We start from the raw sequence: 22,606 nt of genomic DNA, 5'->3' as shown, positions 1-22,606 counted from the left end.
GAAATATCTTCATACTGCAAGGCTATATTTATTTTATTTTTATTCGCTATTTATATATTATTTTATTGTCATTACCTGTTTTCATACAGAAGTTTAGTTTCCTAAATAAGTAAATATCACATTTTTTTTTAGTTGTGGTTCTTCCATACCATAACACCGCACTTAGATATGAGTGAATTTCCCACACCAGGAGTGATAATTTATATAGTTCTATTTTATTTAATTTGTTCAAATAATGTTCTATGTTCTATGTAAAATGTTGTATTAAAGAAAATATAGAAAATAAATATTTGCGTTTGCTGTAAAGGGGTTAGAAAAAAGGAAATCGGAATCGGCTAAAACCGGTATCGGCAGGCCAAACTCATGAGAAATCGGAATCGGCCTAGAAAATTGTAAACGGTGCATCTCTAGTTTGTAGTGTTTAGAATTTGTTTTATTTACTGGCATTTTACATGAACTCTTTCCCCTCCATTGATAAGTTATCTCAACTTTAATGAGAAAACGCTTCCCTGCCAGTGACGAGTTTTTACGGCTTTACATGTTATCGCTGTTATACCGTAGGTGGCGCTATTACGCGTCTTCTGAACAAGTACAGTATCTCTAGATCAAACACAGGCAAAGAAGAAGCAGAAAGGAGTGAGATCATATGAAAGCAGATTCATATGAAAATTAATGCGATCATCAACAAAAAACAGCACATAAATCAAAACGGCCTAATGTTAAAGTGAAATGTCGACCCAGGAAGTGGTTAGGACAGTGCAAGCTTTGGAGTGTTGGAATCAATCTACTCAATCTATGTTTTGCTCTTCGTTCTGAATCAGATCTGGATGTAGTCTTTGACAAAAGCGTGCTTTATGTTCAAAATACTGCTTTTTTCTATGAAGATTCCCATATTCAAGTGTTGATAAAAAAAAGAAAAAAGAATGCATTGTAGCTAGACTAAAATGGATTTTGTTGTTGTTTAAAAGCGGACAGTCTGTTCTTTCCATTGATATATTGCTTGTTCAGATATTTATAAAACAAAATATTTGGGGGCCCTGAAATGTGTGTGAAAATGACCAAAAACGCTGGCGGTGGCTGGCAATTTCTTTTCTTTTTTTTATACCCAGGCAGGGGAAAGAGTTAATAAAATATGACATGTAATAATAAAATGTGATTATAAAATAGGCTAGTGCTTTACAGTTACATTTTTTTTTTCCAGGTCTTGGAAAAAGTAAAAGTTATTTTATTATAGGTGACTTTGTCTGTTGTTGTACTGTGATAATGTGACCTGCAGAGTCATAGAGTTTGCAAAGAGCATCAGCTGCTAACTTGGCTTCAGCCACAGGGGGAATTATGCTTCTGCGAGGAATACGTTCTTGTAATGAGTTGATGTACTGTGACACCACAATCTGCCATCATTTAAACTTCCACCATGTTGGTCAGACACCAACTGCAGATTTAGTGGCAGTTGTCCTTTGCCCTAGTCCTTCGAGACTGGAGAGTAAAGATAAACAATAGCAAACCATAGTGTTGATATTTCCTGTTCTCATACCTGCTCTGCCATCACTCAGCTCATTATTCTCCGTCTGACCACATCTGTTCACAGACCAGCTCTAACAAATTTAATGAAGCACTGTGTGCTTGAACAAACGCGCATTGACATCCAATGGTGAAACCAATTATGAATCGTAGGACCGGTCTACAAGGATCAGAGGAGGCTAGTAATGAGGGATATGTGAAGCTAGAGCTAGACCTCTCTCATTTTGGGCTCCTCTCCATCTGTTATCTCCCCTGGGTCAATTATGGCTCCCTGTCACATGCTAATGTGGTCCCACCCCCGACCGAGCCTTTTGATTGGCTGTTTACCGGCCATTTGTCATCCTATTACCGGCTTATGGTCTGCCTGTACCTCTGTTGCTCTCTCTACCTCTGCTGGCCTTGAGCGGTTCAGAGCGTGGGGAGAATAGAATCTATTCAAGCTCACATCCACTCTGCTTTTTCATTACCAATGACACGCTACTGTGTCTGGGTGAATTGGCCTAAATTCTACTTCTCTCCCTCCAGTACCTCTTTCAGTTAGACTATTATTTCTTTGTATGTTTTTTTGTTGTTGTGCACAGTACTGGATTATTGTGTCCTACTAGTCGCTACAGAGAGCCTTAAAGTCATTGTACGTGGTAAATGGTAATCAGGAGTTTTCATTGTGAATATTCACTGGGGAAAAAGAGCACACTAGCAACACGGACGGCACAAAAAAAGAAAAAAATATTTATAATGTTACTTAATGTTTCTATTTTTAAATAAATGCTGTTCTTTTAAACTTATCTTTAAACTTACTTAACTTTTAAAGTATCCTGTAAAAAAAAAAAAATACAGTTTCCATAAAAATATTAAGCAGCACAACTGTTTTCAACATCGATAATAATAGGAAATGTTTCTTGAGCAGCAAATCAGCATATTAGAATAAGTTCTGAAGGATCATGTGACACTGAAGACTAGAGTAATGATGCTGAAAATCTGATTCCTAAAGGCTGTTATTGGTAGAGGCCATTGCATGAAAATAATTGTTTTTATCTGTATGTCAATATTTATTTTAAGTATTATGATTTTAATTAAAAATCATTCAGAAGTTATTTGATTTACAATGAATCAAATGGCAATTATTTTTAGTGTGGTTAAAGAACAATGGGATGAACATAGTCAAATAAAAATTCTTGATTTTCCCAGTCTGTGTCTAATAAGTAGTTCATTTTAGAACATGTTACTAACCAATTTTATGGAGAAATAACACATTTGATGAGCCATTTTAGTTTTATTACTCATCTCATTCAGAGATGCTTTGAGTTTTTACCTGCTTCCATTTGAGCGCAAACAATAGGCATCATTGAAAAACTGCTGTCCACAAGAAATTTAGCTAAATCACAAGTCGTTTATCTGTCGTGACCCACATAAAATTCCGTTTGAAACCTAGATTTGTGGATTTTATGTAGACAATTTGTTTGAGATATAAAGTATTAGAAAGTAATTTTACTAACTGATGTGAAAACAACTGAATCTTCTGACTTGAAAAGCTTTCATTGAAGTAATGTATCTGAAGTGCTTAAAGCAGGCCCTGTTTATTTTAGCCCTGAGTAGATTATCCAGAACTCAAGTGTTGCTACAGGCTTTACTGAACTAAGAGAGCTCTTGAGCTGACAAAAATGAAAGTCTGGTTAAATGCTCAATACAAATGTGGATTGTTCTCCAGTAAGTCAAGTGTAAGCCATAGAGGGACTAAAGCACTTAGTTGCAGGACTCAATCAGCTCTATATAAATCTCTTATTTAGTGTAATGCTGGGATTGATGACAGAGAGCGATAGGTCCTGTGGAGAACGATCTGTACAAGTACTGTGTTATTGTGTTAATCTGCTGCCATTAATTAATTCTATGGCAATGAAAGGTGTTGTGTAATAACTGCATAGATGTTTTTTTTTATGTACATTAAGATTATGCCTGATTCAACCTATTAGTAATTTCAAAACGGCTTAAAGAAACAACTTTCTGAATAATATTAGCTTTTGTTATGTATTTACTGCAGTTCATTTATGTTTGTCTCTCTTTTTGTCTTTCTCTACACTGCAGGGTGAAGTTAAAAGACGGAGTGGCGTTCCTTGGCGCCCGACCCAGTAACCCCACGCTCTGGATGGTTAGTCAAGATGTCAGAACAGAAGGTCACAGGGTTGTGACCCTGCATTGTCGCCGTAAGGAGTCCAGCTATGGACAGAGGTCAGTTAACTAGCCCAAGTGCTAACTCTTGTAATTTACTTACTGCGCTGGGCTATGAAGTATAGACCAGCATTCTGTGCTTTGGATGTTGTTGTTGCCTTGATGGTCTCAGGTTTGTCCATTAGCATCTGCACTCATTAGAGGCATTTACAAAATAAAATATGATGGTGTTTCTTCAATTATGGTAACTTTTGGTCCTGTGGACTTAAAAAAAAAAAAGTCATAAAGAGTCTTGAAACTCTTTAATTGGTTTCATCTCAAACTCTTCACTGACGTTATGTCGTTGGTAAACAAGTAAGCTACTGTAACTTTTAGAGAAAAAAGAATATTAGACCAAAAGTGAAGGGCAGCCACAGTTTTTGTTTTTTTGTTCATCATCGTTAATAATTCATATTTTTATGATGATTTAAAAAAAAATTATTTAGAAAATCTGTCTCTGGGACACGGGTAAAACAAATAATAATAAGTAAAAAATAAATACTACAAATCAACTTCTGGGACTTTAAAGTGTCCAATATTGGAGAAACACAGGTGATCTTTGCATTACAGACCAGAATAATGGCATTTTATTTTAATGGTCTTCACACATCCTCCAAAATGACCTGGGGCTTGATTGAAAAGTGAAGTTAGTTCTGAAAAAACTCTTTCAGCATTTGTTTATAGATGTCTTTTGGTTTAAGATTTTCCATGTTGGATGTTTTACATCTTTAAGTGTGATTTAAGTTTTCAAAAGTGTCCAAATCCTTTTTGGGGTCACTGTACATGTTTAATGTGTTTAAATAAAGATTTCCCTCAACTCATCAAATAGTAATATTGGGATTAGGGTAACTGGACATCAACAGAGAAATTAAAGGAAGGAATTTAATGCCATGTGATGGACTTAAGAGTGCGCTTTGGAACATACTTTACTTTGAAGTAGTTAAAGGCGGAAAATAAATCTATCCAGTGGATAGTTAAAGCTGAAGTGCTTCATTTCCATTCTGTTAGCGTGACCAAGCAGAAATGCAAAAAATTGCCGTTTTCTAATAGGTATTGTAACATAAAAAAAATAAATAAAACTCATAAGCTTTAATCATCACATTTTTCTGAGGGAGTTTAGTATCAATTGCTTTTTACTTCAATAATAGCTGCTCTGCTTTTGTTCTATGCCTGCGTGTGTATATTAATCTCGGCAGATAGGAACTAGTTAACAATGCATCTCCCTTTTTCTCCTTCCTATTAGAATATTGAATACGTGATCCAAGGGGGTCTTCGTCCAAAAGTTGCGTCATCCATTTACGAATCTTATTTGCATGTTTAAATTAATCTGGAAAATAGGAAACCATGTTGATGGATGCAGAAGTCAAAAAAACACTGGTCATAATTGTGGATTTGCAGTCTTTGTGTGTCATCATGCTCTTAATCGCATTTCTCCACAGATCTGGAAATAGTGTTAATGAACTGGGCTCTGTACTGACAGGTGTAATTTTCCGCATTAAATGCAGTTTGGTGGAAGTCTGTAAACTTGAAAGATTAAGTCCAGCATTATCATGAAGCTCAGCTTGGCATTGCAGAAATAAACTGCCCTAATAAACAGACCTTTTGCAATGCAGTACGCACCTTGTCTGTATCATAAATTAAAGTTTTTCTTTTTCTTTTTTTGCTAACTTCACCAAAACTGAATAGTTTTAAAAGTACAAAATGTTTCTTTTTCAAACTGAAGTAAAATTTTTCCCCTCTTTTCCACCTCGCTTTTAAATCGCTTATGAATGCCCGTGCGTTCGTGCTCATTTTTCTTTCGCTTTCAAATTAGTGGTAATTGTTTGAATGGTGGATTCATTATTATTCTTAATGAAAAACACAACAACAAAATGGCACAATGAAAAACTTGCTTATATTAAACCTTGCTTATAACTTTTATTAAAAAAAACGAATAAGACGGCTTTAATAACAAAACTAATAAGCACGGCAGGCTCATTCTTGTGGTGAGCTTGAAGGGGTGTGTGTGTGTAAATTAGAAGTGTTACCTCCGGATGCTGCCAACTTCATCAGGCAAAGTTTACAGATTGCTTTATTAATGTTTGCAGGTTCCCTATTACAGGCTGGCCACGGGTTCTTAAATGTCTTAAATTAAGTTTTCCTTATAAAAGACCTTCAAAAATATTAATACATTTTAAAATATTTAAGACTTATCGAATCTGAATTTAAAACATTTTAATACTTTTTGTCACATTGCTGCTAAAATTTCTCCAGTCTGACGGACCCAATGTCCATCCAATAACCTTTGAAGCATCAAACCGCGAGAATGATTCTGATTTTATTACATAAACAGTGACTGATGATTTATTTCTGGTAACGCTGTTGAGGCTTGTGCTGGCTGTGAGAGACTTTAGTGGAGAAATCAAAACAAATGAGCGTAGCAGCACACATAAAGACACTCACAGAAGAAATGTAAAAGGTTAAAAGGTGAAAATTCTAAATGTTGAGTTTTTTATTTTATTTATAACATATAATATAGTTGAGTAACAACGTGACAAGGGAGCTATTTCGTTGAATATTCTCACGATTGCAAATGTTACATTGATTTTAGTTCATTAAACAAGTATATTTAATATTAAATTACTTGGACACAATATTGACTGTTTTTATTCTGTTTTAACAATGACAATAGTTGTGTATCTCAAAGCAGTAGCGGTGTCTTGGCGGTGTCTGATAACACACATACTGGCCTGGACATAGCCAGGGGAGTTTTAAAATGGTGTTTCTTTTTTTGTGGTTTCTTGGCCTTAAATCTACAGGCCATAATGAAAATGCCATATGCCCAGCTAAAAGGGAATATCTGTTTAGATCTGTAGACACCCTGTATTAACATTGAGTTTAAATACAAAATATTGCCAAGTAGGCGCTTTTACGAAACCAAATCTTCTGCCATCGTCTTGTCAGTCAGCTCGCCTCACTCTCGTCGTGATAAAAGAAATCTGACTCCTGCTGCTGATCAGTCCTGCTACGGTGCCGCTGTGGGTAAGTGATGTAATCAATGTGCGTCTGAACACTGTGTAATAGGGTTGTGCGCCGATAGACGATAGTATCGTGTATCGACGATAGTCTGAGATTTCGCCGATGGTAGATGCCTTTGACGATATCAATACGATAATTGGCTCGTTTTACCATGAACGTATTAAATTATTATTATTATTAGTATTATTATTATAAAGCTAATTGTTATTAAATTAATATTCGGAAGGAACTACAATTAATTTGCCTTGCCTAAATTGATAACAAAGTCACCACATAGCCTAACACTTGCGACAACACCGACACGCGCGTATGAGGACTCCTCAAAGAAAATGTTTTTAAAACAGAATAAAAAACTAGGCCTAAAATTGAAATGCAAGGTGATCCATTCACAAATTGTCAAGAGTGCTTGTTTTAACAGACGCATGCATATCTTATACAGATCCAAGATGAAAACGGCATTGTTGTTCGTCAGTATTTTGTTTCCATAGCACATTAACAAATAGTTTAATGACACTAATAACACTAAAAACAATACAATTAAATAATAATTATAATAATATCACTAAAATTATATAGGCCAGTCTTTAGTTCACAAGCACAGCACAACTCTGCCCTCTGTGAAAATCAAAAGCAGCTTCAAACACTTGTTTAACAAGAAATATTCTTCTAATTTTTTCACTGTCATCATATAGGTCCACAAGAGAAATATTAAGCCAGTAAATTAAGATAGTCGCTACACCGTTATATCCAACGTCGTCTCTGAGAGAACGCGGCGTTAATGCAGCGACAGATGCTAAAAGCTCAGTCAGTTTCTACTTTCACTTTCAGAGAATGAGTGCGTTTACATGCACGTTCTTAACCTGATTATTCTGAATAAACTGACAATGCATGTGGTCATGTAAATGCATTAACCTGTTTTCCTTTATCGGAGTCAAGTCATAAGTTTAAGTATAAACCGATCGACTCAGCTAGATTTCTGCCCCTTACTCTGATATCTCCCGGCATTTAAAACACAAGAACCCGCGTTCTTTGGGCTTATTGAAGTGCGCATATGTGAAGTGCATCCAGACAGAGAGAGCACTGGTGGGAGGACATATATCGCAAACTCTGACTTTTTCTTGACCTTAGAAATTATTACGTGTTTTCATCTCGTGCAGAAGTACGGTCAAAATGCTGCATCTGTAACCGCATGAGAGGATCATGTGTGTCTGTAAATTTCCCGCTGACATGTTGAAATACTCGAGTCAGATACACAAATGATTAGGATCTTTTTTTACCTCACTATACCGGGAAATAACCTGATCTAGCCTAGTAAAAAACACTCCACCTTTGCTAGCAAAATAGAAAAATATTCTCGTATAAAATGAAGTAATAAAACAAGCAAATTAATGAGTAAATAATCAAGTTAATAATCAAACAAGTAAGCCCCGCCCCCTCGCGATAATATCGTGTATCGCCGATCACACAGGCTGGCGATAGGACGATATGAAAATGGAGCATATCGCCCAACACTACTGTGTAACACTGCTAACACAGACTATCGCAGCATGCCTAGTACTCTGACTACTAAGCATTAGTGTAAACAGCATACTAAAACATTAATGACCCATTACCGGTGCGTGCACTTTATAGGTTTGACAAGCTGTAATTATGCCTGTCTTTAAAGCGGCACTATGCAGTTTTTTTTTTTAGCTTATCTTAACAGCTTTCGAGTCATTGGAATGGTTATATGACTGGAATGGTTATATGGAATGGTTATATGAATATTAAATATTAAGTGGCCAATTTTTGTACATTTATTAATAGTATTTATACAATATATATATAAATATATATATAAATATATATATATATATATATATATATATATATATATATATATATTGTATAAATACTATTAATAAATGTGCAAAAATTGGCCACTTAATATTTAATATTCAATTATTTAAATTATCACAATGAAAGTTTTAATTTTATTAAATTGAACAAGCACAACATTCAGCATTCAATCAAATATTCTTAAAGATTCATTAATATTAATAATGTTATTTCGACATATGTCTGCGTGCAACAAGCAAGATGTGAATTTGTAAATTCGGTGACAAGCGTGCAGAATTGATTTAATTTATGATGAGATGGCTTTAGTTCACGTGCTATGGTGACCGCGGCTCGCCGGCGCCTCCATATCATGATTATTGTCTGTTATATTTGCTGCTTATTTATTAAATCCAGGCAATTGGTTGATGAAAAATGTATTAAAATTAAGATACAATTTATACAAAACGAAATTCACTTTAAAGAAAGGCTTTCTACAAAACAAAACATAATGAAGTGTTCAAAATCATGCCTGAACCACTCCATGTCTCCTGATATTGCGCATCCTCCTATCTACTCTGTTCACTTTCATAATCAACATAGATGGAAAAAAATAACATTATAATATTTTAATAAATATGAAACTATGTGCGCTTATTTAATGGCTACAACACGTACAGACTCTCTAGCAGTGCACCGCACTTGCACTCAACAAAGCCAGCACATATGTTGTCACTGCCCACGACTAGTTTAAAATATTTCCATACCTCCGACTTTCCTTCATACTTGCTCAAAGTTAATTCTCCTGTTTTAATTTTTTTCTTTACTTCTTCAAGCTCCATGTTGCACTTAAGCTACACAATAGGCCTAACGTTACAGCACAGCGTGTGAGTGGAGGAGACGCTACACGTGACGTGCTTGATCATGGGCCCGACCCGAGCATAGTGGCGGGAAATATCGGCCCGCGGGTCGGGTCGGGCTCGGGCTCGGGCAGAGAATCTAAGCTCTACCGTCTTGCTCCCCCCTGGTGCCTGTGAGCGGAAAAACCACCCTTGCAACTTTGGCATGGCGGGCCGCCGGCCTCAGCTTCAGGAAGTATCGGGTGATATCAGCTCTCGTGATGTAGTGAATTGCTTTAAGGCACTGCACACATACACTATCTCAACATTTACATGCTAGCCTTCTGTGTCTCATACATACCTCAGTGGACATGGCTCCATGCGTTTGCCGGCTTCTTTGAAAACAAATGCACATGGCCAGAGGGAGAAGATGGGAGGGGGGAGATTCGCCAACAAGTTTTTACGACAGTGTAGTCAAATATCTATTCCGAAGCTGTAGGGGGGGCTTTATAGAGAAACCTGCCAGCAAAAAGCGAGAAAACAGCGAAGAAATTGCCAAAGCCGCATAGTGCCGCTTTAAGATTTTAAGATACATTTGTGGGAATCCAGGATCCCTTAAGATGTCCCTTCATTTAAAAACAAAAAAATCTTGCTAAAATTTCTTTTATATTTTGCTGCTCAGATTGTGACCATCTGTGCCACGAGCTATAACACAACACTAGCTGCGGACCCTAAAAATTAGTTTTTAATTACTAGTAGCACAATCGTAATAAAAAAAAAACATTTTCCAATCCGTTCGATAGGAGATGTAAACACTTCATTAGATTAAAAACCAAAACTGAAGTTTTGCACATGTGCAATAACCTAGAAATGGCATAATGACATATGACACACAGATCAAGCTGTTGTTGTTGAATAAAGTGTCATGTATGAGTGCGGGAATGGGGCGTTTTTGCAACTTGTTATATATAAGCGGCACAGATCTTCATGTGCTCGTCATCTCCAAATTTTGAAAAATAGATAAACTGCTTTTAAAACAAAGAAAATAAGCAATGGTATGATTATAGTTAGTATGCGCCAACAGCTGGAAACATTGTGCACAACTCTGCATGTCAAAGATCAATTCCAATTTGAAACTTGTGACATTTGGAAGTCAAACGTGCACATCAACACGATCATTTCATTTAAGATACATGTGGTATTGTGCATCATGCCTATAATTATGGTAATCTTTCACCCCAAAATAAAAATGTCATAATTTATTCACATAATTTTATTCCAAACATTTAACTTTCTTTCATCCATGTAAAAAGAATATGTTGGCTGCTCTTGATAATATAGTTGAAATATAGTATACAGGTCATGTGGACTATTTTTACTTTTATGGTGCTGCTTCTATCATCTTGGAGCTTAACAGCCCCAGTCATCTTTCACTTTTAATATATGGAAAATAGCGGCCAAGATATTCTCTGCAAATTCTCCTTTTGTGTTCCACAGGAAAAAAAAAAGAATGACAGTCAGACGGGTTTGGAAAAGCATGATTGTGAGAAAATGATGACAAAATTATTTCCTAATGTAAGATTATCAAATTTGCAAAGTGTTGCTTGCACAAACGGTCTATGTAATATCTGTAAAACGGACAACTTTTTTTTCATGTAGTTCACGTTTTTTACATTAATCAATTCTTTGATGCCAAAGTCTAATCAATCCACAAAAACTTGAAAGTAGAAATCACACAGACAAACAGAAATTTGCTTTCTCTTAATCTGATCTTGTGGAATTGAATGGAATATTAACCGAGTTACCATCTGCCTTTGTAATAGTGAGTCCCTAGTCATGTCACGTGACAAATTTCTGTTTAATCCAGTCTGGCATTGATCTAAGACCAAGAGTTTAGGGCTAAATAAAGCATGTTAGCTTTAATCTAGGTCTTTGGGGATGTCCAGAGCTCTAATCTCTCCAGCTGGCGCAGGCACTTCTTAAAGACAAAGGAAGCACCACTGATCTTCCTGTGTATGATCCATTTCCCTCTTTCATCTGGCTCCTTTTTCACTTTCCCTCACTGCTTCAGCTTTTCGTCTCCATCTACGTCTTGTTTTTTTTCTACTATTTTATTCTCTGTTAAATTCCAGCACATTTTATAGATATCCAGGGGAAAATTTAATAAACAGTTGCTTCACCTTTGTTTCATTCATTAACCACCCACAAACAGACACTTTCTGCATCGCTATAATACTGTACTGTGAGTATTCAAATTAAGTCATTATCTTTTAAACACATTTAAAAGAGATTTCCTAAAGAGCATGGCAGCAGTAATCAGTCAAACAAAGATCAAATGATGGAGAAGTGCTATATGGGAATATTAATCTAGATGCACCGTTTAGTCGAGCACACTTTAGGCATTTTTGCCATTTAATGCTGTATGTATCATGTTTGATGCATGGGTCATTATTAACATGATCAATACTTTTTACACAATCTTACATCTTATACTTTTTCCAGTCTTCATTGTAATGCACACATTAAAAATTATCATGGTAAATGATTGATTGGTAAATTAAATTAATAATTGAAATGAATGATGATTGATATTTGTGTTTTTATAGACACAGCCTGGTCTGACCTTAAAACCTCATATCATTTCACAATAACAATGTTTTTGCTACTGTAATTTTATTGATATCAAATAAAATATGTATAATTGTATTCATGTGATTTATATTGCATACACTACCATTCCAAAGTTTGAGGGTTGCTTCAATTTAAATGTTTTTGAAAGAAGTCTCTTATACTCAGCAAGGCTGCATTTTATTTGGTCAGAAATGCAGTAATATTGTAAAATATTTTAAAATGTTATTTATGTGATGACAACGCTGAAATTTCAGCAGCCCTTCTTCCAGTCTTCAGTGTCACATAATTCTGTTCATAAATTCATTGAATAGATTTGAAGCATTTATTTGAAATGGAAATCTGTTGCAACATTATAAATATCATTGCAGTCACGTTTGATCTTGCTGAATCCATTGTTTTTGTCAAAAATGCTAAATTAAAAGGTCCCTTTAATAACAGAAAAAAATAAGTAAACAGAAATGCTTCAAACTGAAAAGGCAGTGAAAAAATACATTTGAGTTTTTTAGATATTATAATCAGTAAATTACCATAAAAGCCTAATATATCAAAATGATAAATTAACCTACTGTAGGCCTCGGACCGATTTAAAAAATTGGGCATTATGGTGTGCAAATTACATTTCACACAGTTTTTGTGATCACATTTGTGCAATTTTCTTTACTGAACAAGGTGCTAAAACAGCACAGCACATCCAAGTAAATTACACTATCACAGAGACAATTTTTAGTAAATTCCCCCTGTCATTCTTTCGTTCTATTTTCTCGCTTCTCTCTCATCTCTTCTCTTTCTCATTACTCCAGTGTTGGATCTGTTTCCATCACCATGCCGCACCTGTCATTCAGTTTCTGCTTTCTTCAATATTCTCTTTCATTTTTTTTTTCATTTTCTTCATCACTGATGGAGGGACAAGGTCCTGGTGTGGATGGACGACGGGGCAGGTTGATCCGCTCCAGTTCCCACCTCTTTTCCTTTATTACATTCTCCTGTTCTTTTCTTGGTGGAGGAAATTTGATTAGGCCTGCTATTACCTTCAGTAGGCACCTTTCACCCTGCCATTTATGAAAGGTGTAACTGGAGAATAAGAGATACTGACAGACAGAGACAGAAAGAGAGAGAAATACTGGGAAGAACATCATGCATACAGAGACAAAAAAGAATGGATGACATAAGGAAAAGGAAGAGAGAAGGAAAGTAGGATGTGTTTGTGTGCAGTCAGCGGCTTTTGCTGATGCTGTACATGGTGTAGTGTGCCATGTACGTTTGTTGAATCGGTCTCTTGCATGGCAGCTTTTGTTTGTGTGAGGAAGGTCAGAGGAATATTGAGTTTTGAACAAGAGTTCACCATCTCTTTTACTACTGAAGTTTGCCTGGGGCGTCCCGCAGACATGCGAAAACCTGCGCATACATAGCATAGACAGAGTTTCCCTTTGGTAAAGCTAAATCAAAAGCATCATGTGTACCACAGAAAGCTGGATTTAGACCGAACTTTGAAGTTCGATGGCGAAGCTCGGGATGGTTTAAATGTTCTTAAACAAGAATAATAATTCTGGGAAACAAGACGGATTCCTTCCCTTCAACCTCATGATCTCCAAAACCTTGACCTCTGTAATCATAATCTGTAATGCTTGTATACAGACTGCGATTCTGGGAATCCTATAATGATCATTACAAATCACACTGTACGACATAGATCTTGGAAGAACTTGGGTACTACATGTATGTAGACTGTACGATGATGACACCTATTGAATTGTAGGCTACGATGCAAGATAGTATAGAAGAATAAAACGTCATCAGCATGTGCAAGATGAATCACACTTTTGCAATTGTGGTTTTTATGTAGGCTGATAAAAAGAGGAGAAAGCAAAAGAGGAGAATATGAATGCGGTCATGGCTAGGGGAAAGAGGCCAACCTGGCATGCCAATTTTGTAAATGGAGCTTGATGTAAGTAGTTTTACGTTTTAGCGCCATGTGGAATTGATCAATATGCCATTTCATGTTTTTTTTTTTTTGACTAGTCAATAAATGTAGGTCATAGTGTCAGAAATTTAGCATGATCATCTCACAGTGTGTTTGCTGCTGTCAGAAAATTATCGCAGGCTATCTTCGGTCGCAAGATCGTGACAACTGCCGTCTTTGAACCTCTCTCACTGTACGACGTAGGACCACCGTTTAGGAACCATGACCAAAGAAGTAGCCACGATTGGTCATCTTTCGTCTGGGACATCCCAAAACCGTACAATGTGTACCAGGCATAATTCCACTTTTGAGAATCTGTTTTAATCGAATTTCTAGGTGTGTTCACGCCATGTTGTAATTACCGTAATAGAAATGCTTAATTCCCAGTCAGAGAACGTGTACGGCTACAAGTAGAATGTCACAACATTACTTACATAACATAAAGCCGGTTACCATTTCTGGTTCATGCAGCCTTTAGGCTATAATAAGGCTGGGCGATATGGCAAAAAAATATCATTTAATAATGCTGCCAGCTTAAAGAGTATCCTGACAATTACTGAAGCCTGGAGAAACCAGATGGTGCATTAATTACATTTTAGAATATAGTTAACAAAAATAGAATAACATAAACTTTTAACTGTGCAAAAATACTTTTCCTCCCATCTCATATTTTTGAATGCAACATGACCTCTTATGGGATCCGTAGAAGTTTACACTTACTTTGCTAAATTTAGTTTGTTTAGTTTGTTTATTTTTTTCAAATTAGGGTCCAGTTAACTCTTTTTACTTAAAGTAGGACTGGGCGATAAACTATACATATTCAACTTCGGCAATAAAATGAATGTCGATAACGAGGATAAGCTCTGTATATTTTTACTTGATTTGGATAACCATACCAGGTTATGACACAGCAGAAATAAACACTACAACAGACAGTCAATCTGCAGGAGATGGCGAGGGAAATGAAAGCAAAACCCTCCAAAGCTGAGGAAATCGAAAAAAAATAAAAAAATAAATAAATATGTAACACTGTGAAATACATGGAAGTGGTTTGGGTTTCTCCAGCTCCAGAGCTGCTGTATAGATCAATGCACTAAATGAATAACTAATGATTTTTACTATGGAAATGAATCAACACTGAACTTACTTAAGCTGGACAATGACACTATTTTCTTTTAGAGCTGCAACAAACTTTGTTGTATTATTTTCATGTTATCACTGTAAAGCTGCTTTGAAACAATCGCTATATAAATAAAAAGTGCTATATAAATAAAGGTGACTTGACGACTTTAAAGCAATGAAGCGCAGATTATAGGCCAGTTCACATAGAACATGTTTTTGCAGTTGAAAACGTGAGAGAAAGGTCAAGCTGTTGAGACATGTTTGTTTTTTAAAGTTGAAATACTTTTAACTTGAGCACTGTGTTTTTAGAACGCTGTGTCATGCACTAAACGCTACAATATATGAGCGCAATGGTCAAACATCAGTCTTCTGCATGTTTACATAGAAAACAATGTATAATTTGCACATTGGAATGCAAAAACGCATTTTGTGTGTACCGGTCCAGACGTTCTTTGGTCAGTTCCAGCCAAGATGAGAAGCACCACTAATCTTTTCCATCACATTAAAAGGTACCATCCTAGCAACAACACTTGAGAGTACAAAAATACGGTTCAATGTTAATGTGTAGCATAATGACTGGTTTACATTTTTGCACTTTTTACTCAAATTTCTACCTATAAATTGCATAGATGTAAAACCAGAGCATAGTTAAAAATTAACTATATTTTATCTCATAGTAAACTTTTATATGTATAGGTTGTACAGTTTCAAATATTTTAGATGTTTTCTGCAATTATATTAATAACAATGCAACCTAACATATTGTTTTAAAAACACAGTTTCTCTGAGTAACACAAAAGTTTTGCGAGATAATGCAAAAGCACTGACATAATTTTTCTTCCCATCTTATTTTACCCCTCCCATTAAGGGTTCCATAAGATTCAGATTTCTGTTCATTTATAATTATTTATACAATTGAATAACTGTCATTAATTCTTTTTACTGGTGTGCTGAACAGTCACTATTATAATATGTTTGCAAGTAGTTTAAGGTTAACACTAGTAATCAGTCCATGTAATCATCAGTAATCAGTTCATTCCAGTGAACCTGCCACAGACAATGTCAAGTTCATCACTGATTTGAGGTTAATCAAGTGATTAGGCCGTGTTCACACTTGGCGTCTTTTTTCAAGCTGCCAGCGTCTGTTTTACATTATAATCCTATGGAGTAAATCGTGTTTTTTTTAAACCGCTTTTTTTAAATGCCACCAGCGACGTCTTTTTCTGCAGCTCAGAGCGTCTTTTCAAGTTGAAACTTTTCAAGTTGAAATAAAGTAAAACTTTTCTAAAAATAAAATAAACCTACGTGAAGCGCATTTTTGACAGCTGACCAATGACAAGTGAGTAGCGAGACCTGTCGTTTCCATAACAAGAAAAATATAAAATATATTTATACATGTATGTTATAGCAACAAAAGTTGCCCTCAGCTGCTATTATATATATATATATATATATATATACTAAAAAAGCGCTCCATGTAGATGATTCCACATGGGAGTGTCTCTGCGAGGACACGACCACCCTGACGACATTCTGGGACGCTACGACCTCTCCGGGTAATTTAATGCGCTTATATGATAGCTGGTCCTCCTTAATGATTCATCTTTATATGTAAGAAAAGCACAAGACGTCACCCATGCAAGAAATGTCAGGTCGACTATTTTACTCTGTGTCCCAGAAAATAGAGAGGAGACGTCTTGTGTCGCTAAGGCTCCCAGCTCCAATCGTTAAATGAAACTATTTTCATCAACTCACTTCGGTTCCTCATCTGTCTCCATTAGCTCTGCGCGGTTATTAGTGCCGTAATGTTCAGATAATTCACCACGGACAGTCAAAAGACACAGACCTGTGATGGCGTGCTGGCCTATTACAGAGCCGTCGAACAGCGCCACAGGGGATGATTACAGCAATCACGTTGCATTAGCAGTCGAATGAAAAGAGCACATAGGCTGACCATTTAAACCATATGCATCCTCAGGACAAAGAGTCGAGTTGTTGTCGTCGTCGCTTGAAACGAAGTAGTCATGTTGTTTGTGATCAAGGCTATGATTTTTCAGCATCATTACTGCTTTTTATAATTACAACTTAATATTTTTGTGGTAACCATGATACTTTTTACAGGAGTCTTTGATGAATGGAACGTTAATTTTGAAATTAAAATCTAATTTGAAATCAATTATTTGAATTAAATACCTTTGCAACATGGTGAATGCCATTACTTTGTCACTTTTGATGAATTTAATGCATTCTTATTGAATAAAAAGCACTATTTTTTTTCAAAAAAGAAAAACATATCTTCCTGTCTTTTGAACGGTAGTGTATAAATGTTAGGGAGAAATTGGTTTGATATGGCAAAGTGAACAAGAAAAAAAAATGCCACTTTGAGTCAAAAAGGTTTCTGACCCCAGTTTTTGAGGACTGTTGACACTTCACACAACAACACCGTAATAGTTCACACTTCAACAGCCAGAATTGGCCATCAGAGCCGTGAGCACACACACACACACACACACACACACACACACACACACACACTTTTGCACACACTTCCCAGTCCATTTCTTGAGGAGAACAGCAGCACCTGAACCAGAGCAGGGCTGATGTAAATTGTATCTGACAAAGCCAGTGCCGAGGGAAGCCATTTTTTAGGCCCTGTCTTCCTTCTTTCATCTTCCTAACCCCCCCCCCCCCTCTCTCTCTCTCTCTTTCTCTTTCTCTCTTTCTCTCTCCTCCAACTCCAAACCACCTGTTGCTCTCCGCAACGGCTTCCCATTTTCAGGGTGTGCTTGTCTTCAAGGAGATTGCTTTATCCACAGGTCCCAGATAGTAAGTATAAAGTAAATTGCCTTTGTCTGCTTTTGAATGCATGGCATGAGAAACCCTGGAGGGAAATATGATCAGAAATAAGCACCGAAGGCAACACGTGCAGATATGCAAACACACACACACACACACACAGACTGCAGACTACTGCGCATGCAAGCGTGCGTACGCCATGCTGGGTCCATTTTAATCAGCAGTTTATTTTGATGCCACATTGATAATACAGCTCACAGCAGGCACAAACACACACACACACACGCAGGTGTTTTAAACCTCTTTGATTTGAAAAAGTGGATCAGGTAATGAAAATGAGGTGGAAGTTCTTTGACTAATAAACTACATGGTTGGTATTGTCAAGTCGCCTTTATTTATATAGCGCTTTTTACAATGCAGATTGTTTCAAAGCAGCTTTACAGAGATAACAGGAAACTAATGTTGTAATAATATTGTTAAATTTAAAATTTTATATCAATTGTCTCCAACTAAGCAAGCCAAAAGCCAATGGCGACAAAGGTGAAGAAAGTCGAAAAAGGTGACAGTGGCAAGGGACCAAAACTTGGAGAAACCAGACTCAGTCAGGGGACCAGTTCTCCTATGGCCAATGAGTATCATCAGCATAACAGTGAAAAATAATGCCGTGCTTCCTAATGATATCTCCTAAAGGTAGCATGTACAGGGTGAACAGCAACAGTCCTAGAACTGAGCCTTGTGGTACGCCATACTGAACTTTTGATCGATAAGATATCTCTTCATTTACTGCTACAAACTGATAATGGTCAGATAAGTATGATTTAAACCATGCTAATGCAATTCCACTAATGCCAAGTCTATTTAAAAGTCTATTTAAAAGAATGTTGTGGTCAATAGTATCAAATGCTGCACTAAGATCGAGTAACACTAATAGAGAGATACAACCACGATCGGATGATAAGAGCAAATCATTTGTGACTCTAATGAGAGCTGTCTCAGTGCTATGGTGCGGTCTAAATCCTGACTGAATTTCCTCGCAGATACCATTTCTTTCTAAAAAGGAACACAGTTGTGAGGATATTGCCTTCTCTAGTATCTTTGACAGAAAAGGTAGATTCGAGATCGGCCTGTAATTGACTAATTCTGTTAGATCAAGTTGCGTTTTTTTAACAAGCGGTTTAATCATAGCCAGCTTAAGTTTTTGGTACATATCTTAATGACAAAGATGAATTAATGATATTAAGAAGAGGATCTACTGTATAACCTCTGGAAGCATCTCTTTCAATAGCTTATTCGGTATAGGGTCTAACATGTTGTAGATTTAGGTGATTTAACGAGTTTGGAAAATTCTTCCTCTCCTATAGCAATGAATGAATCAAATTTTTCCTTAGGGAGACTACAATGCACTGCCTGATGCGATACTGCAGTAGATGGTTGCATAGTTACAATTTTGTCCCTAATATTATCAATCTCTTAAGTGAAGAAGTTCATAAAGTCATTACTGCTGTGTTTCTTGTAAACGTCTGGGGTTGAAACTTTATTTTTCGGTAATTTAGCCACTGTTTCAAATAAATACCTAGGGTTTTGTTTATTTTCTTCTAATAGGGTTGAAAAATAAGCAGATCTAGCAGCTTTTAAGGCCTCTATGTCCGCAGTCGTGCTCTCTTTCCATGAAATGCGAAAATAAACTCTAGTTTTGTTTTCTTCCAGTTACAACTGTGTCTAAAGTGCTGGAAAAGAGAGAGTCAAAAGTTTCTGTCACAATGTCGAGTTCTTCTAAGCTATCTGGGATGCTATCTGTGGATTAACATAAATTTGATTTCTCAGAAAACTGAACGACATGGACTGAACCTTTTTGTTTGTTGTACAGTAAATGAACCACAACCTGTCTGATTTACATGGACAATAATTAGTATTTATATGATTGGACATTTTCTTGAGGTGTAACAATGTATAGTTTCACAATATATTGCTATACAAAAATGCATAAATATCTGTCTTGGATAGTGACATTATGTATTGTGTATAATTCACCCAAAATGAAAATTTGACAGAGTTTTAGTCTCAGTACTACATTAAACTACTGTATATAATTTTGAATTTAATGTATATTACTGCAATGGGGAATATTTGTGAGTCCTAATAATGCCAAATGGCTTATGTTACCAGTAAAAAGGCCTTCATTATTTTAAATATATCTAGCCAGTGACAGAGTGCAAGCATATTTGTCTAAAATAATTTTTATTCTGGTGTCAACATTGTCAAAAAAGTCTAAGCCTATTCGTTTCCTCTCCCAATTTTATACCAAATTTAGCATTTTAATTAACAGTAATTTTTTTTGTTAAACTTTTATCATGTCTTGGAGTATCACAATAATACCGTATCGTGAGTTCAGTATCAGGATATGTATCGAATCGTGACATGAGGGTATCATTACACCCATAACATGTTCATTATGATGATCTGTAGCATGCAGCTGTATGGGATTTGTGTGAATATAAGTGTGATTCTTCGAATAACGGACCTTTTTTTTTGTCCTGTAGGATGATTTAAAAAAAAAAAAAGTTTGAAAGGATAGATTAGTAATGGTGCAAAATTGTATTGTCTCTTTTTTTAGTAGTTTTTCCTATTTGGCTTGTATATGGCTATGTTCAGACTGCATGAAACTGTTGCCCAAATCCAATTCAATTCTGATTTGTGCCACTTCTATATGTGGTACTATATCCGATACAGGTCTGAGGTTTTGCAATGCGACTTCAGTCCGAACAGTCATATCGGAATTCATGCAACTTTTACGTCACTCTCGACATTGGTCACAATTCTGCACTCATATCAGTCACTTCAAAGATTTTACATACCTGACGTTATCAAGTGTTGCGAAAGGTAGTCAGTGGAAGGACAGTGATGTGTCAGAGCTCATAAGTATTACAGTGACAGCTCTATATACAAGTAAAATATGAGGGCTTGTATCATAAATGTTTAAAAACTCTGCTCTCCTTTCACATCCTCCTCTTTTTTATATTGCATGCACTTAAATTCGCTGGCTTTGGCGGCAGATCACACCAGAAATGAATGCGTAATCACTTACTTTAGTGTTTTCTGTGTTTACTTCTGTATAACAGCGTGCTGCCTGACGTTTTTTTATCGTTCTTTTGTGCATGTGGGGCAGTTCAGGACCATAATCTGTTCTCACTAGAATATTATATTTGCCACATTTAAAACAACAATGTCAACAGCTATACAAAAAAATCAGACCTGAGCAATAAATCGGAATTGAGCACTAAGACTTGCAGTGTGAACGTACCAGTAGCCTATAATTCATTTAAAAAAGTGTTATAAATAGTTTAAATTAATTTATATATTATATATTTATGTTATAGTTGTATAGTAATTTTATAGTTTATTTTGTTTTCTACAGTAAATTAACCATAATGTGCCTGAGGCATGGATACGATACTGATCCATATGAGAGAGAAGGCATCATCTGTAGCACATAGTGTATGGTATGTATTTTAATATATGTGGGATTCATCGATTAAGTTAACTTTTCTGTCGCCATAATGATTTGAATGAAACATGGTTTTAACATACTCGTTTTTTTACTCTCATCGCACCGTGAATTGTGATCTGGTGCATTCCACATCATTGTTACACTGCACAAGAAATCTTTTTTAATGCAGATGTGATTGGTACCATATTACACTTTCACACACACACACACACACACACACACACACACACACACACACACACACACACACACACACACACACACACACACACACACACACACACACACACACACACACACACTCACAAATATTCGTATTTTGCCTAAATGCTGATGTATTTAGACTCTGTTGATTTTCCATTCGGTTTCAGCGGATGCAGATTGTGATTAATGCCCGCTGGTGGAGCAGGCTAACTCGCAGGAAGAATATGTAAATGTTTGTCATTAAGTTCACTTTCTTTAATTAGTCCACAGATTTCATGACCGAATGCCTCCAATTACAAATCAATGTCTCATTTCTGTGGCAAGCCTCCCGGGTGCAATGCGCGTGCATCTTTGGTTGTTCCGCTGTGTGTGTGTGAGCGCATATCTGCAGACATCAAAGTCTTTTCTATTTTCATTCTAATCTCGATCAGTCAAAATGATACATTTACCCTCCTTTACATGCTAATAGTTGCTACATATGTTTATTTGACGTCGGAACATTTTCCTGTTATTGCTGACAAACAAGCTAAGTGTGTCTAATTAAATCAGTAGTAATTTGTAGGGAAACTCATTAGCGTTAAAAGCAGGAGAAAGTAAAAGTGCTTTGCACAACCTCACCTTCACAGATGAAAGGCTTCTGAGGGAGAACAAAGGATGAAAAAGCAATAGAAAGAGTGACACTACGAATAAAAGAGCAGACATGTAAAACTTTAGCTGTGCGTTTACATTACTAATATGAATCTTAACTAAACAAGAAATCTAACCAGCCGTCTCCAATTGTTCCTCAGATATTAGCAGCCTTGCTTACTTAGGTGTCTGTTGTTCAGAGTGAGCTTGAACAACCTGGCAGCTTTACGGGCCTAATGTGTGTTACTACAGGCTTGTAAACAAGAATGAAACAGCTTGTCTAATCGCAGGTCTTGCTGTTCATTGCGCTTTCAGACTTGTTAATGCTTTATTTGAATCATCCCTTGTGTCCTCTTGCTG

At 36.2% G+C, this 22,606-nt stretch overlaps 1 protein-coding gene across 2 annotated transcripts in view; it reads left to right on the top strand.

Annotated features, from left to right (window-relative positions):
• LOC143732106 (transmembrane protein 132C) overlaps positions 1 to 22,606 on the top strand; it is a 383,833-nt gene that overhangs the window by 247,585 nt on the left and 113,642 nt on the right. For both annotated transcript variants that reach the window (XM_077222799.1, XM_077222800.1), the window contains one exon: positions 3,604 to 3,747. In XM_077222799.1, coding sequence (XP_077078914.1) covers positions 3,604 to 3,747 — 144 coding nt within the window. The remainder of the gene's footprint in view (positions 1 to 3,603; positions 3,748 to 22,606) is intronic.

Source organism: Siphateles boraxobius, unplaced genomic scaffold, assembly GCF_051911475.1.
Source record: "Siphateles boraxobius isolate OS27281-9 unplaced genomic scaffold, OSU_SipBor_1 9, whole genome shotgun sequence".
In the NCBI taxonomy this organism is placed as follows: Eukaryota; Metazoa; Chordata; class Actinopteri; order Cypriniformes; family Leuciscidae; genus Siphateles; species Siphateles boraxobius.
Note: the sequence above shows the minus strand (reverse complement) of the source record. Positions and strands in the feature narration are given on the sequence as shown.